Below are 15,078 nucleotides of genomic sequence, written 5' to 3' on the forward strand. Positions count from 1 at the left end.
TATGAACACAGAAGTAGATAAAAAGTTAAAAGTGCAACAAAAATGTCTATGGATAAGAGAAATTACTACTACAGGGTTTTTATAAATACCCAGCATAACCAACTTAATTTTAACTTTAGTCAGTATCAATGTGGTTAAAATACAATAAAAATTACGAAAGCAATGGAACACAAAGTATCATGCTACCTAAAAACACAAACTGAATTTTCAAATACCCATATGCATGGCCTTAGTTAATATTGGTAATTTAAGCATTTCTTTTTAACTAGGCACATTAAGCAGATTTAGTTTCCCAATAATTAATTAGTTTAGGCAGTAAAGTATCTGCTGTTCTTAAAAAGTTAAATCATTCGGTATTTTTTGAAAATTATGATAGCTATCCTTTTGATATTAATAAGTTTGACCTAAAATAGCACTATCAAGGAAGGAGGTAAAAATAAGTTGATATTTATTGATGTCTACCATGTCTCAGACAGATTCTATGCTAAGTACTTTGTATACAATACAATATTTAATCCTCTTAAAAAAATGTTTGAAGCAGGTATTACTAACCCTATTTTACATGTTAAACATCTTGCTAAAGCTAGAAACAACAGTTAGAAAGAAGAAGAATCTGGCAAAAAGTAGTTATTCTTGAAATAATTTCAACTTTCATGATTTGTAACCCTATAGACTTAATAGAATAAAATCTTCCTTCACATTTTTAATGTGATTTGTCAGGAGTCTCCTATCTAAAACCTACTCTAATGTCTGCTTCATTAGAATCAAACCAACACTTGTAGCAATCCAGTTACAAAAAAATGCAATGCCTCAAAGTATATGAGGCACTAAATGACCACCTTTGAGCGGTCAGTCCTGTTCCAGTAGCTCGAGTGTTTGTTATCTGGGTCTGTTCTTGTTATTTGGGAGAGTTTTCAAAGTATATGATCTATACCTAAAATCTCAGTGAATTTGCTCATTATTGCATCAAAAAGAATAACTGATTTATGTAACAACTGAGGGAGGATAAAGGACATATAAGTAAGTACTATATTTTAATTACGGTTTAAATTTAGATCCTTAAACACACCCAACTCCAAACTTTACCATCACCTGGCCTTAATACATGACACTTTCATAACTAATTTCACTAGTGCTATCTGACGTATTAAAATGAGACATCTAAAACATAAGCCAGTTTTTCTACTGTTACCTGTGCCATCAGCTTTTGATTATTAGGGTGGCATGAAATGCACTGCAGAAAGAATGCAACAGTTGCATTCTCAATCGCTGTCCTCTGTTGAGTAGTCAATCCTGTTGTAGTAGCTGAAGAAAGAGAAGCTGATCTTGAACTGGTCTGTTGTGCACCTAAATTATGTCCTCCAGAAGTAGACCCAGAGTGACACAATAAAAACAGGAGTGCTGTCCATAGTGGATTGACTTCAGACCCACCAAGCCAGTCTTTCATAATATGGCTATTGCCAACTTCTGTCAAAAACCTAAGAACAGGAGCAACCAAGTCTGCTGTGATAGGCATCTTATTACATTGCTGTGGAACATGATGCCGCCTGAGTTTGTCCTGGGAAGCATCTATTGACTGAGCGATGCTTTCTGAGTAAGAAATGTGACTAAAGCAGAAATTAGCCAGACTCCTCACAAGAAGAGAAGGCAAACCTGAGTCCAATAATTGTTTGATAGCTTCTGGAGATTGAGAAGCAGCAGCAAGGGTTGCCAGATGTGATTCAGTTAGTGCAAGAGGCGCTTGTGCATTTTTAGAATCATCTGTTAAAGATGAACTAAGGTCTTGCTTTTTGCTATCATCTGTCATGGACAGTCTGTGGTGACACTGCATTGGAGGAGGAGTAATTCCCATCCAGCCCATGAGCAAAGAAAAATAACTTGGGTGTATGTGACACATTGAGCAAAGTAGACTGTCAACAGCTTTCTTCAAAACCATATTGCAGGGAAGAGACATGGACCAATTAAAAAGTAACCTAGGGGAATAAAACATACCATGTTAACAAGCATATATATATTTTTAGAAAGACCTCACTATTCCAAATATTTCTATTAGAGATCAATCTATATTCTGATGAAAATTACAGTTTATTTGAAATAAATACCATTACATTATAACATGATTTCAAGAAGACTGCTTGTGATATACATTATTTAAGTATTTACGTAAACTGGAAGTTAGACTTTTAAAATGAGTACAGAAAACCAAGAGATCTATATTACAGTGCTTCTACTATTCTCTGTGTGACCTCAAAAAAGTCACATAAAGAAACAATGAAAAATTATACCAAGGAAATGTTTAGATCAAATTTGATATGACTGATGGCTTAAATTATGTTTGCAAATCAAAAACTATCAGTGAGTTTCACTAATTAGTGATGTGTTATGCCAACTGGTAGAGCCAAATATGAAAATAACAGAGTAGAAGGCAAAAGGCCAAAGCTTATGAGTAGTGGAGCTCTCCAGAAATAAATATAATGTTCTGCTACAAACTTCGCAGTTATCAGGAAGCAAGTTCAGCAAAGTCTTAGCTGAGTATGGTGAAGAAAATGTAGGTAGTGGAAACTACTTATCAGAACAATCAGAACAGGTTTTTAAAAAGTAATGAACGAAATGTAAAAACTGTCTGAAGTAGTCTTTCAAAATTTCTGTCTATACTTTTCCTCCACAGTTGCATATTGGACAAAGAATCTGATGGATAAATTTCCAAACAAGATAAACACTAAGAACTGCAGAAGCACACACATTAACAATTATATTTAACCCAATAAGCATATAAAATAGTTTCATCCAGTGAAAACCAAAGTAATCTAGTACTGGGGGGGGGGGGGGGTAAGATTTCACAAATCATACTTACTCAAAGAGGTCTCGATCCAGTAGTGCTGGTAAATCATACTCTACAAGCAGTTCATAACTATGCCACAGAATTGCTGCTACACAGTGCAAATGAGAAGGAGATGGCATCAGAAGACCATACTCTATTGCTGAAGAGTTAGGGCACATGTAGCTCATCCTGCCACTTCTCTTCATAGCAGCCACTCTTGCAGAATCACTGACCCATTTTAACAAGGCCTGAATTCTTAAAAGAAGAAAATGTATTCAAATAACCAATTATACCGCAACTGACATTTAATATAAACATCACACTGCATGCAAGCAATGTGTTTACTGAAAATAATATACTAATTGTTCTTGATAATTTCAATCTAAAATAAGAGTGAAAAAAACATATGAGCGAAAAAGGATATAGGAGTTCTATTTTTCCAATAACCTTACCAGTCTTAACCCATGAAAATGTTTGAGATAACACAACTATAATTCAACAAATAAACACTGATGAATTCTTACCTAATTTTTAACAAAATACATAAATATCTAGAATTATGGGATATACAGCTTAACCGACCCTTCTTCTAAATTTTCTCTCATAACAAATCCATACAACCGAGAGCAGTAATCTAGGGCTAATTTTTCATTGTGCAAAATCTCACACAATACAGCATGTTTCAAACCTCTGACCTCCATCCACTAAATACAAGTAGCAGCCACCCACCTTCCTTAACTCTGACAACAGAGTATAGTCCCAACATATGTATTTTCACAAGTGCCACTCTACCCTCAATCCCCCGGAGCTGGGAATCACTGAGAGCAAAAGAATCTTTAAAGCAACAATGCTTTGGAGTTTGTATTAAAAAACAACAACAACAACAACAACAACAACAACAAAAAGGTATAAGAGTCATTGTCAAGTTCTTAAAACACTATATTTGTCTTTGTTTACTTTCAAATTTCTATTTTAAACCTCCAGATTCTTTGCTTCCAGGTAAGAGAATTGGGAATAGGAAGATATATAATACTACTTAATCCTCTCTCTACAGTGAAGGACAGAAGGATAAAAATAGTACTCTTTAAATTTCATGTAATAGGAAATAAAGACAAGTCAGAGAAAAAGAAGGAAGATGAGGCAGTTAAAGAAGAGTAGCATTTTCTCAGTCCACAGAAGCTAACAGTCTTGTCATTAACTTCAATTCTGAAACTCTGAAACATTTAAGTTTTATTAAATATAATTTTCTTCTTATGATAAAAACTATTAAAACTTGAATAATCATAAAAGATTTCAAGAAACCTGTTCTAGAAAAGTAATTAACACTAATTAAAAATGTTTTTTTTAACTTTATTAACCATTACGATTCAACTTTGGCACAAATTCCTATTTACTTTGTCAAAAAATATTCCAATTTATTTTTAAGTATAATACGATTATAGTTTATATAAAGCAAAAGGCTTAATGAAAAAGAAGTCAGCCTATTTTGTATTTTGAAACTATCACGCTAAAACTAAATTTCTTTGTTAAACATCATTTAAATATTTCTAATCAAGAGAACATAAAAGCAACTAACCTAAAATAAGTGAAAGCTATTATATTATCAGTGATTAAATAATTTTTCCCAGATGCCTTTACTGCCTGGTGCTCTATCCCATACCCCCAAGAGTGACCTATGTAAATCTTCCCTGTGAGTGACACTGCGCTGTCTCCTCAACCCTGAGGGCAAAAAGCCAAAGTTAATTAACTTTGTCTCTCTAGGATCTAGCACAGTGCCATGCATACAGCAGCTACTTAGTAAATACCTACAAAATGAATAAGTGCCTGCCAAAAATTAATGATTTGTCAATTTATGAAGCAAGAAATAAAATATCAAATGATTAAATTTAAATATAAATTAACCAAAATATTAAAGGGTAACATAAGTCAAGAAACAATCTCTAGCGCAAGGATTATTTATATTCACTCTATAAGTATGTTCTTCTGACACAGATGACAGACATAAAACTAGAGAATGCCAAAGCATCACTCAAATATTTATCATCAATAACATGTTTCAAAAATACTTGGAACTCTTATCAGTTTGAAAGCAGAAGACATTAAGAAAGAACTACATTAAACAAAAGAAAAAAAGAAATGGGACTACATCAAACTAAAATGTTTCCATCACATATAAAGATTTCATCACAACATGGTTCACATAAAAATATATTTAATGTTTTATTCTATTCCATTCCATTCCTCAGAAGCGATAATGATTAAGAATTATATTTAAGTTAAAATTTGCTTAAAACATGTCCAAATATATGAAAAGCATACAGGTATATATACAATATAATAAACAGTCTTAACTTTTATAAAATGATCTAAGGAGAAAGTATTACAAATAACATTCTCTACATGTTATTGCGTGAATATGTGAACTTAATTTAAAAATGAGATCATTATATACCTGTCTTTTGTTCCAGGATCCTGAGTTGTTCCAAGCTGGTAAAGAATATCTATCGTAGAGTCAGAAGAGAGTCCATTCAGTCTTCCAAAAAGTAAAGGGCTATTCAAATCTTGCACAAAGAATCAAAAGAAAAGGTTTGCTAAATAAGCAAATGGGATAGGAAGATTTGCTCAATTTAATTTTAAATTATTCATTAAAAGTAACTCTTCTGTACAAACCGGTTGTTACAAAATGGTCATGGGGATATAAAGTACCACATAAAATGGTCATAGGGATATAATGTACTGCATAGGAAACATTGTCTATAATTTTGTTATAGCTAGGTGGGTACTAGACTAAACATGGGGATCACTTCGTAAATTATATAAATGTCTAACCACCATGCTGCACACCTGAAACTAATATAAAATAATACTGAATGTAAACTGTAATTTAAAAAATTTCTTAAATAAAAATGGAAAATAAATACTTTCGTAAATTCCAACAACAAAAACAAATTCCCAAAATAAGGAAGCTGTATAGAAGTTAATTTCAGAAATAATTAATCACAAATATCACACTGTTCAACTACAAAAATCAAAATTAAAGTTAACTGTCACCTGTAGGATCACTGCCTGATGCTGCACAATTTCTCAGTAGAATGTCTATAAGCTTCAGGCCAATTCTAGTGGACTGCAGTCCTATCTTTACAAGCACGACCTCAATGTTGGGTGAATGCATTCCACAGTATGGGGACATCAATAAGGCAGCACAAGTCTGTAGCAGATTAGCAGTGGGTGCAGCTGCACTTGCCATCATTCCTTCCAGATCACTTATGTGAGTAAGGCAATGATGTAATAACCGTAACCATCCAATACTGAAATACACAACACAAAGTGGCTTATATGGTAAGTTTAAGTAGCTCAAATTATTTCAGTATAAAACAAAACTTCTTAAAGATCAGCATGCTGTTTCATTAACATGCATCAATCTATGTAAAAAATTAAAAGTTTTAGAATAGTGTAATGTTGATAAAGACTTAAACAGCAAGTTTCCTCTCTGACATAACAAATAAAAGTACTTACGTGTTAATAGCATTCGGGAACAATGACTTGCTTTTTTGAAAAATTAGTCAGGAAATGATTTTATATATATACACATATTTATATTTATAAATACTAACCGCATAGGATTACAGACTTGCAAAAATGCAAAGTCTTAGCAGCTTAAGAATTAAAAAAACAATATCCTAAACTTTTTTAATCAGGCAAAACTTTTAATAAAATTCATCTATAAAATTTTCAGCCACCAAAATCTACAAGAATGTAAATTTAAGAATATTTAAAATCTACAAGAATATAAATTTAAGAATATAGGTCCATATTTGTTTGGTTTGTAAGGTTTGACTCTAACCCTTCTGCTGACTGGCACTTAGGAATTGCCATATAAGTATAGCTGCCTGGTTTATATGGTCAGTTCGTATGGTTCAGATGTATTCTTACATTAGACTCCAATCCAAATAACTGAAACCCGTATGTACTTATACCACACTGTAGATCATTTCAAGGATTAAACACTCATAAATCTCAATTTTAAATAGCCTCAGGGTTCTGCTTCTACAGAATTGTCTTTAATATACTTAAATTATGCTATTATATAGATACTAATGGAACAAAAAACAACTTAAACCGTAAAAAAGAAACCACAAAATAATTTTACGAATGAGAAATAAACATACCTTGTTTTAGATACCTGATCTTCAGATGGAAGAAAGGGATTATTAACTGTTGCTGAAGAAGTGGTACCAAAAGCAGTGAGGCCCAGTAACTTAATCTGTGAAAGGCCTAATGTGCTGGCATCTCGTGGACGATGGAGTCTAAGGCAGACAGCAGAGGCCACTTCAGCTTTTACGAGCTGAATTTTTATGTAGGTGAGACCACTTGTGACAACGGGAGTGGACAAAGGCAGCATATTTACTCCATCTGCACTTACTTCAACAGACACTGAGGATGGGCAGGCTGTAAGAAGAGAAAAATCAAACAATTACTAAAGAAAAAGTAAACTAGACTTCATAAGTTAGTGGAAATCCCAGTAAAGTGGACATCCCAGATGAGTTTCTGCTCCTCTTATAGTATAACCTTTCTAAAAATTCTTTTGAATTCTTCACCTTGAAAAGTTATAACAATACTCAGTGAAAAAGCATCAAATAAATGATACTCAAAATATTAGAAATAAAATCAAATACTTAAAATATTACAAAGTATTATAATTAAAAAATTCTTTACAGATGTAATTATCTTACAGTGGGGGTGGGAGGCATACACAAATAAATCTATGCTAACTTCACATAATAGGGCTAGAACAGAGGACCAGGCTGGAAAAACTAAGATTGCTATTCACAGGTGTATAAACTAACTCATTTAGACTTAATGCTATAGTTTAATAAATTTGGGGAAGAAAAAAGGCAAAATAGTATTAACTGGAATATATCTGTTTGGATTTCATTAAACATCCTATTTATTTGAGGAGAACAGCCATGACCTTTCATTTCATGGGAAATGATTTGGCGGTAATAGTGAATACTATGCTAAAATCATCAAAATTAAGAAATCTGGAAATCATGTTTAAGTATAAAGCTGTTTGCTGTACTTTTTCATTGTTAAATGTTCCTACATCATAGTTTATTATTATGATATGTCTTTACAAAAAATATTACTCACTTGCAAGAGATGCAAGGTGAGGCTGGATATGTATCTCTTTAAGAAGTACTGCTGCAGGAAGGTGAATGGTAAGGTCACACCAAGCCTCCTCTGGCAGAAAGATGTAGGACCAAGCGGCAGAGCGAGCTCTTCTATGGGGTGGTGTGGCTTGCAAAAGCACCTCAGCTGGTTGGGCAGTAGGACTGCTAGATGTGATTGTACCTACAGAAGATATTTTGAATAAAATAAAACCAAAGAATCCCAATAAAGCATCAAGAACTAATCAAATCATAATTACACTAGAAATATCCGTTAAAAATGTGAAGATTTGATACTATGAATGTACTTGGTACAATTAGCATGATTTGCCACAATATTCACAACACATCAGTTCATCCAGTAAACTGGCAAAGTGACAAGTTCATTTTTAACTGCTGCCTAATTTATTTATACTCGCATGTCAAATGAAAATATCGTAACAAATACAGCATAATTCCCAAATGACTTAAGTAAAAAGCAATGTCCAATACAGTCTTCACTCTGAAAGTAATCACTTTTATTCTAAGTTGTCAATGCTCATGAGTTAGAAATATGAAAAAAAAGAGAAAGAAAAAAGAAAAAACTATGTAAACTGGAAAAAGGATTAACTATCTAATCCTGAAGCTTCTTAAAGAGAAAACACTCCTCAAAATAAGGAACAAGTTCTCTAAAACTAACATTTACAATGAAAACTGACATAATTTGCTATTTAGTTTCTTAAATGGTACTTTAAACTCAAAAAGAAATTTTACTGCTAAAGAACTACTAATCAGCATGTTTCAAAACCACTACTTTTAAATCAACTGTTTTTAATTAAAATGGTGATATTATAACATGATCAACTTACTTCGACAACTATTTTCGCTTCATTAAAACATAAATTGCATAAATAATAAACCACATAAATTTATAACAGTAAGGTTTAAAATCTCTTCTTACCCAGGGGTGCGAAGTTATGGATCCCTTCTGCATTGTCAGGCTCAGAAGCTAGTATTCTTGTTTTCAAAGTGCTGTCAACAGCTTTATTTGGACCACAGTCAAGAAATTTCATGATAGTTGATACCATACTTCTTGCAGTGTTTACAATAGCCCTTGTACTAGTAACCATATTGTTGCAAATGAGCTGAACACCACCTAAATTTACAAATAGTAAATGAAAATTATCTTAAAACAGATGGTTTGACATCAAATCAACTTTCACTGAAGACTACAAAAATAAGAACATTAAGTATATCAAGTGATTATAGTTAAATGATAATTTTTGGTTTTTTATCTTACCCATATCATGGAATGCTTTCAAGGCATCACTAGTATCCAATACTCTCAAAATAAACCACAACAATGGTTCAGATAACTGGCAAGTAGCAAGAGACCCCTAAAAACAATACATGTATAATATTAAAATAGTGATTATTAATTTCCTATGAATTAGGACAACCAAACTTCATATAGAATATTCTTTTATAATTATAAAATGACAGCCTTAATCTAAGTCACTAAACCCCAAAAATCTGCCAAAATGTCTTACCTGAATCAAAAAGGAAGTAAAGTCTCCTCTCTGAATTCTGAGCTAATTTTTTACGCATCTGTTTTTACCTATCATTTCTACCTTAAATTAATGTGCATTGATTTTGTTTTCCACTAAACACTAATTTCATTTAAAAATTAATCTTCCTCAAACATCTTTGTGTCTTCCAGTGGAGAAATATATAAACATGTAATAAATATTTTTTTAAATAATTACATTCACATATAAAACATTTCTCAAAAATCTGTTTCAAAGCTGCATTTGAAAAAAAATGGTAAATGGACTAGAAGTTAAAATAAGCACGCTGGGTGTACAGCCATGCCACAATGAACGTGCCCGATCTCGTCGGACCTCGGAAGCTAAGCAGGGTCAGGCCTGGTTAGTACTTAGATGCGAGACCACCCTGGAAAACCAGGAGCTGTAGGAGGTTTTTTTGTTCTGTTTTAAATAAAAAAATAAAATAAGCACACTTGTTCCTAAAATTTCATTTCTTAAAAGGGAAATATAAAAAGCAGCAATATTCTAAACAATCTTTCTTTTAAAATTACCCTAATCCCTTTTAATTGAAAGGAAACTAAATAGGCAACATAAGCTTGAAAAAAATATTCGTTAAATTTTCCTATATAACATCTATATACAACATTTTGGTATTCGGCTATGCTATTTTTGGGGAAAAGGAAAGAGCTAAGCAGGACAATGGAAAAAAATCTAAAATTTAAGAATATGTTAAATGTTTTATTCTTATAAAACTGTGGTCCTCTTTGACTATAGCACTTACAAGAAACTTTACTCTCCATCTTCTATTAATAATCGATAATCCTAATCTGCTGATGTTGTTCATTTTCTAGTATATAACATGAAAACTCTGCCTCTGTCTTATAAATAATTCTCTACTCTCATTACTAAAAACAAATTACTGCAACTATTGCTAGAATGAACTTACTTGTCTGCCCATATATCCACAGGCCATGTAGGTTAAAATTGGCTGCAGCATCATGTGGACTGTAGAAGCTTTTTTACTAAGGGTTGTCAGTATGGTAAATAATCCATCCCCAACTGATATGGCATCTAACCCACCATGAAAGTTTTCATGTTTGGTGAGATGTAATCCACTTGCCCCTAGTTTAAATAAAAAGATTACACATTTTTTAAAAAAGTATATTTTTACTAACCAATAATAATTAAAACAGGCTTAATGGCCATTTTTTCCAAAACCACTGAAGGACGGGTAAATTAATAGCTATCTGTGTGTGTGTGTGTGTATACACACATATGTATATACCTAGAAATCAAAAAAATATCTACCATAACATTCAATAGAGCATGTATTTTTGGTTATCTGACTTATACATGAGATATCTCTATTGTTAGTAACAATAAAAAGTTTTGTTATATGACTGAGGAACATAATCCTAAATATTAGCCAAATGTCAAGAAGGAAACAAAAATATTTGATATTGTCATATGACTATACTTATAAACATGTAATAAAAAAAAATGACTATTTCCCTTACGCAAAGAAATACTAACAAGCAAAATACATCAAGGTTTTGTCACAATTTACAATAGTTCAATTACTTAAAAAAATTAACACTATATATTAGCTTTTAAAAAGAAAAGTTAATTAACAATACATAAATTTTACATTGATATATGTGTCATAGAAACTGCCATGCCTTAAATAAAATTTTATATTTTACTTTTTAAGAAAATGTGAATAAATCTTACTGGTTCCCTAAAACAAAATTTGATATGAAATTCTTCATCTTTAAAACATTAGAGAGAAAAAGGGGAGGAGGGAGACAGATGGGGTAAAAAGGGTTAATATGTGGTGACGTTAAAGAATTAAAAAAAAATAAGAAACGTTAGAGATAAGTGGCTATAAATTATAGTACCTGTTTTATGGTACTGATATTTTTTCTTAATTTAATTGACATTATTTTGTTAGTATTTTCCAATTAAAAAAAATTTACTTTAAATTTTTCAATATTTTAATTTCATTATTGAGTGAAGCCACTCTATAATTTTTCACTGATAAAAAATCATACATGCTAAGTTAACAATAAAGTACCTCTACTCTATAAAGTCAAAAGAAAATGAATTCATATACTGCAAAAGAAAAGAGATATAGTACCAGAAACAAGTTATAAAATTAATATTCTCAATACGTACCAATTATCATCGCCATGGCACTACTATTACACAGGCCCAGAGCAGACAAAATCTGGCTCATAATCTGTTGGTTGGCTAACACTAAATCAGCGACATATGCAGGTGATCCTTGAATACTACTACTGCTTCCATTACCATCTTTGCCTCCTGAGACTTTTTCTTCATCTGAAACACTGTCTGTCGTATTGGTGGTCACAGACACTCTTGCACTGTATTCCCTATTGCCCGAAAGAGGCAGCTGTACTAAAATGTTAACCAGTTTTAACAAATCAAACATAAGTTGATCTCTTGTCATTTCTCCACAAACTGCTTTTGCATCACCCGGACGAATAAGGTTGGCAAAGAGTCCCCCAAAGCATGCTCGAGCACCCACTGAGCTATCTGATCCACTTCGAGACATCACTTTGTCAGAGCAAGTGATATAGTGGTGCACTAAAAAGGTGACAGACTCTATCACAGCAGAAATAGTACTAACTGAAACGACTTCAAAGTTCTGCTCCAGAGTAAATTCTAAGAGCTTTACTTGGGCATCAAGAGGTCCTTGGCCTGTCTGGAAGGCACCCCTGCAGAAAAAGAAAAAGAATGAAAAATTAACCCATTTAGAAATATTCTGAAAGAAGTTAATTACAAATTACAAAAAAAGTCAAATAATTAATGCTTAGTATTCAATATTTCATTTGTAGCAAATGGGTTTCATCTCTTCCTAAGTCCTTCTTGTTCTTGCCTACTTTATACAAAATCAAAAATGACCCTTCCAACTAGAAAACTAAATGACAAGTAAATCAAAGGAGTGATTCTGAAGCTACAGACGAAAATATTTAAATATCACAAGGCATTCCTCGTAATGAAATGAGCTCTGTAATATCCGCGAATGTTGCTATTTTTAACATTCCCTACTGATTTCGGTTTTTGAAAATTAAGTCAATCATATGACTCTTACGCATCAAATTTAAATGGCCTCAACTTCTGCTTATGCCTAAGATATAGAAAGCTGGGAAGATCATCACCCCCAATCTAACAAAAAGAAAAAGCCAAATTAACTATAAAATCATAATTTTTCTTGAACCCATCAGATTGCTGAGGTCAAAGAGTACCAAAAAGCCTGAAATACATGAAAACACAGGCTCTTCCATGGATATAGAATATAAGCATTGGCTTTCCTGCGGCAGAATTTAGTAAAAAGAGATGCTAGCAATATACAAATGTGTAAGAAGAATTCCGCTAAAATATTTAACAAACTGCTAAACACAGGAAACACAGGGTACACAAGAGCGAAAACACAGAAAACTTGAAGTTCACACCCATTCTCAGGCACCCTCCCTCACCCCCAACACTTTGCCCTATGCAACACTATGCATCAATTCTACGTGGCTGTTTCTGAGTCATATACTTTATAATAAACCAGTAATCATAAATAAAGTGTTTTTCCTGAGTTCTGTGAGTCATCTCAATGGATTATCAAACATGAGAAGGGGCTTGTGAGAACCCCTTAATTTGTAGCCAAATCAGATATAAGTGTGAGTAACCTGGGGACCTGGGCCTTTGCAATTAAACCTGTGAATCTGATGCTAACTTTGGGTAGTGTCAGAATAGGACTGAATTGTAGGACACCAACTGATGTCAGATAAGAGAAATGGTACTGAAGAGACACCATGTATTTGGTGTCCGAGAAAAAAAACCCTCAAATACCATGAGCTGTTTCCTGCCACTGCAGAGAAGGAAATGCTCTCCTGCTGAGACCAAAAGCTGATGATTGAGCAAGAACATTAGAAACAAGTCCCCTGTACCTTACCTAACCCCTATTGAAGCAGAGGTAACTAGATCAATTTGAAGCTGATCTAACGCTAAAAATAACCATAGCAACAACAAAACCCAAACCCAGCTCAATTTCCAAAAAGAGTAACTTAAAACCTCACACTAATAACCCTAGAAGAGGCTTATCCCTTTCCAGGCAAAAATAATATTTACTTTAGTGTCTAAAAGATATGTGTTTATCTAAAGCGAAAAATTGTAGGAATGTATTATATGTTTACAGCACATGTAAAAGTAAACATGACAACTATGTCACAAAATGGAAGAAATTGGAAATAATTTTTGTACAATTCTGTCATATATTAAAAATATTGGAAATACACTGTAAAGTTCTGACATTGTATGTGAGTTAAGGTATTTGAAGGGAGACTGTGATGAAATAAAGGTGTATATTGTAAAGCTAGGGCAAACACTATAGTCAAAACTTTTTAGTTATAAATAATAAGCCAATTTTGGAAACAAAGTGACATCCTCAAAAAAACCACATAATCCAAAAGTAGGCCGAAAAATATGTTTTAAAAGGGAACAAAGAATAGATTAAATAAACAGAAAATTGGCAAAGTGATTGATTTTTGTGCACTATATTAATATTATTCAATGTAAAGTGTTCTAAACAGATCAATTAGGAGACAGATACTATCAAATACTTATATGAGAAAAGATGAATAAAATTACTGCTAATAATATTTCTACTTGTGAAAGACTGAATGTTTTCCCAGTGAGAGTGAGAAAATACAAGAACAAATTTTACCATTTCAGCTGAACATCACATTGGAGGTGCTAACCAGGACAACTGGGGAAAAGGGAGACATACACAATGGAAAGGAAGAAATAAGACTATTTTCACTGATCACATAACTGCATAAAAAGAAAAATCTCAAAGAGGCTAAAATTCTTCACAAATTGATGCTCAGACTGACAATCAAAATCCAGCAGGTTTTTTTTTTGCAGGGGGGCAGAGCGGGGGGCGGGTAAGGGGAATCAATAAGCTGATTTTAAAATTTATATGGAAAAGCAAAGGAGCTAAGGATACCCAAAACAACTCTGAAAAAAGAACAAAGTTGGAAAATCCACAATACCAGATGTCAAGAAAAATATAAAAGTACTAAAGCAATTTGGTATTGTAAAATGGACACAAACATCGATTGTAAAGAAGAGAGTCCAAAAATAAAGAACAAATATGGTCGACTGATTTTTGAAAAGGGTACAAAGAGAATTCAATTAAAAAAGAAGTCTTTTTCGCAAACAGTATAGGAACAACTGGCTACCCACGGGGAAAACGAACAAACACACACAAACTTTGACCCAAATGCAAAATTTAACTCAACATAAACCTAGATATAAAACCTAAAACCATAATATTTCTAGAAGAAAACACAGGGGGACCATCTGTACTACACTGGGTTATGCAAGCATGTTTCATGACACAAAAATAATAATAAGGAAAAAGTTGACAAGACAATCTAAATTAAAAACTGCTTTTTGATACTGTTAAGAAAAAGAAAACATGATCCACAGAGCGATAGTAAATATGTGCAAAATACTCAACAGATAGTTTAAAACTGAATGCCCTCTT

General features: G+C 32.7%; 1 protein-coding gene across 14 annotated transcripts in view; it reads right to left on the reverse strand.

Moving 5' to 3' along the window:
- BIRC6 (baculoviral IAP repeat containing 6) overlaps positions 1-15,078 on the reverse strand; it is a 190,377-nt gene that overhangs the window by 66,412 nt on the left and 108,887 nt on the right. For all 14 annotated transcript variants that reach the window (XR_002783251.1, XR_002783252.1, XM_023537784.1 and 11 more), the window contains 10 exons: positions 11,691-12,253; positions 10,462-10,637; positions 9,269-9,365; positions 8,930-9,124; positions 7,973-8,173; positions 6,991-7,270; positions 5,873-6,129; positions 5,274-5,382; positions 2,855-3,076; positions 1,193-1,973 (listed from right to left, as the gene is read on the reverse strand). Coding sequence is in view for 12 of the 14 variants with exons in the window: in XM_023537784.1 (XP_023393552.1) it covers positions 1,193-1,973; positions 2,855-3,076; positions 5,274-5,382; positions 5,873-6,129; positions 6,991-7,270; positions 7,973-8,173; positions 8,930-9,124; positions 9,269-9,365; positions 10,462-10,637; positions 11,691-12,253 (2,881 nt within the window). In the remaining 2 variants the exon portion in view is untranslated. The remainder of the gene's footprint in view (positions 1-1,192; positions 1,974-2,854; positions 3,077-5,273; positions 5,383-5,872; positions 6,130-6,990; positions 7,271-7,972; positions 8,174-8,929; positions 9,125-9,268; positions 9,366-10,461; positions 10,638-11,690; positions 12,254-15,078) is intronic.

This window comes from Pteropus vampyrus, unplaced genomic scaffold, assembly GCF_000151845.1.
Source record: "Pteropus vampyrus isolate Shadow unplaced genomic scaffold, Pvam_2.0 Scaffold200, whole genome shotgun sequence".
In the NCBI taxonomy this organism is placed as follows: Eukaryota; Metazoa; Chordata; class Mammalia; order Chiroptera; family Pteropodidae; genus Pteropus; species Pteropus vampyrus.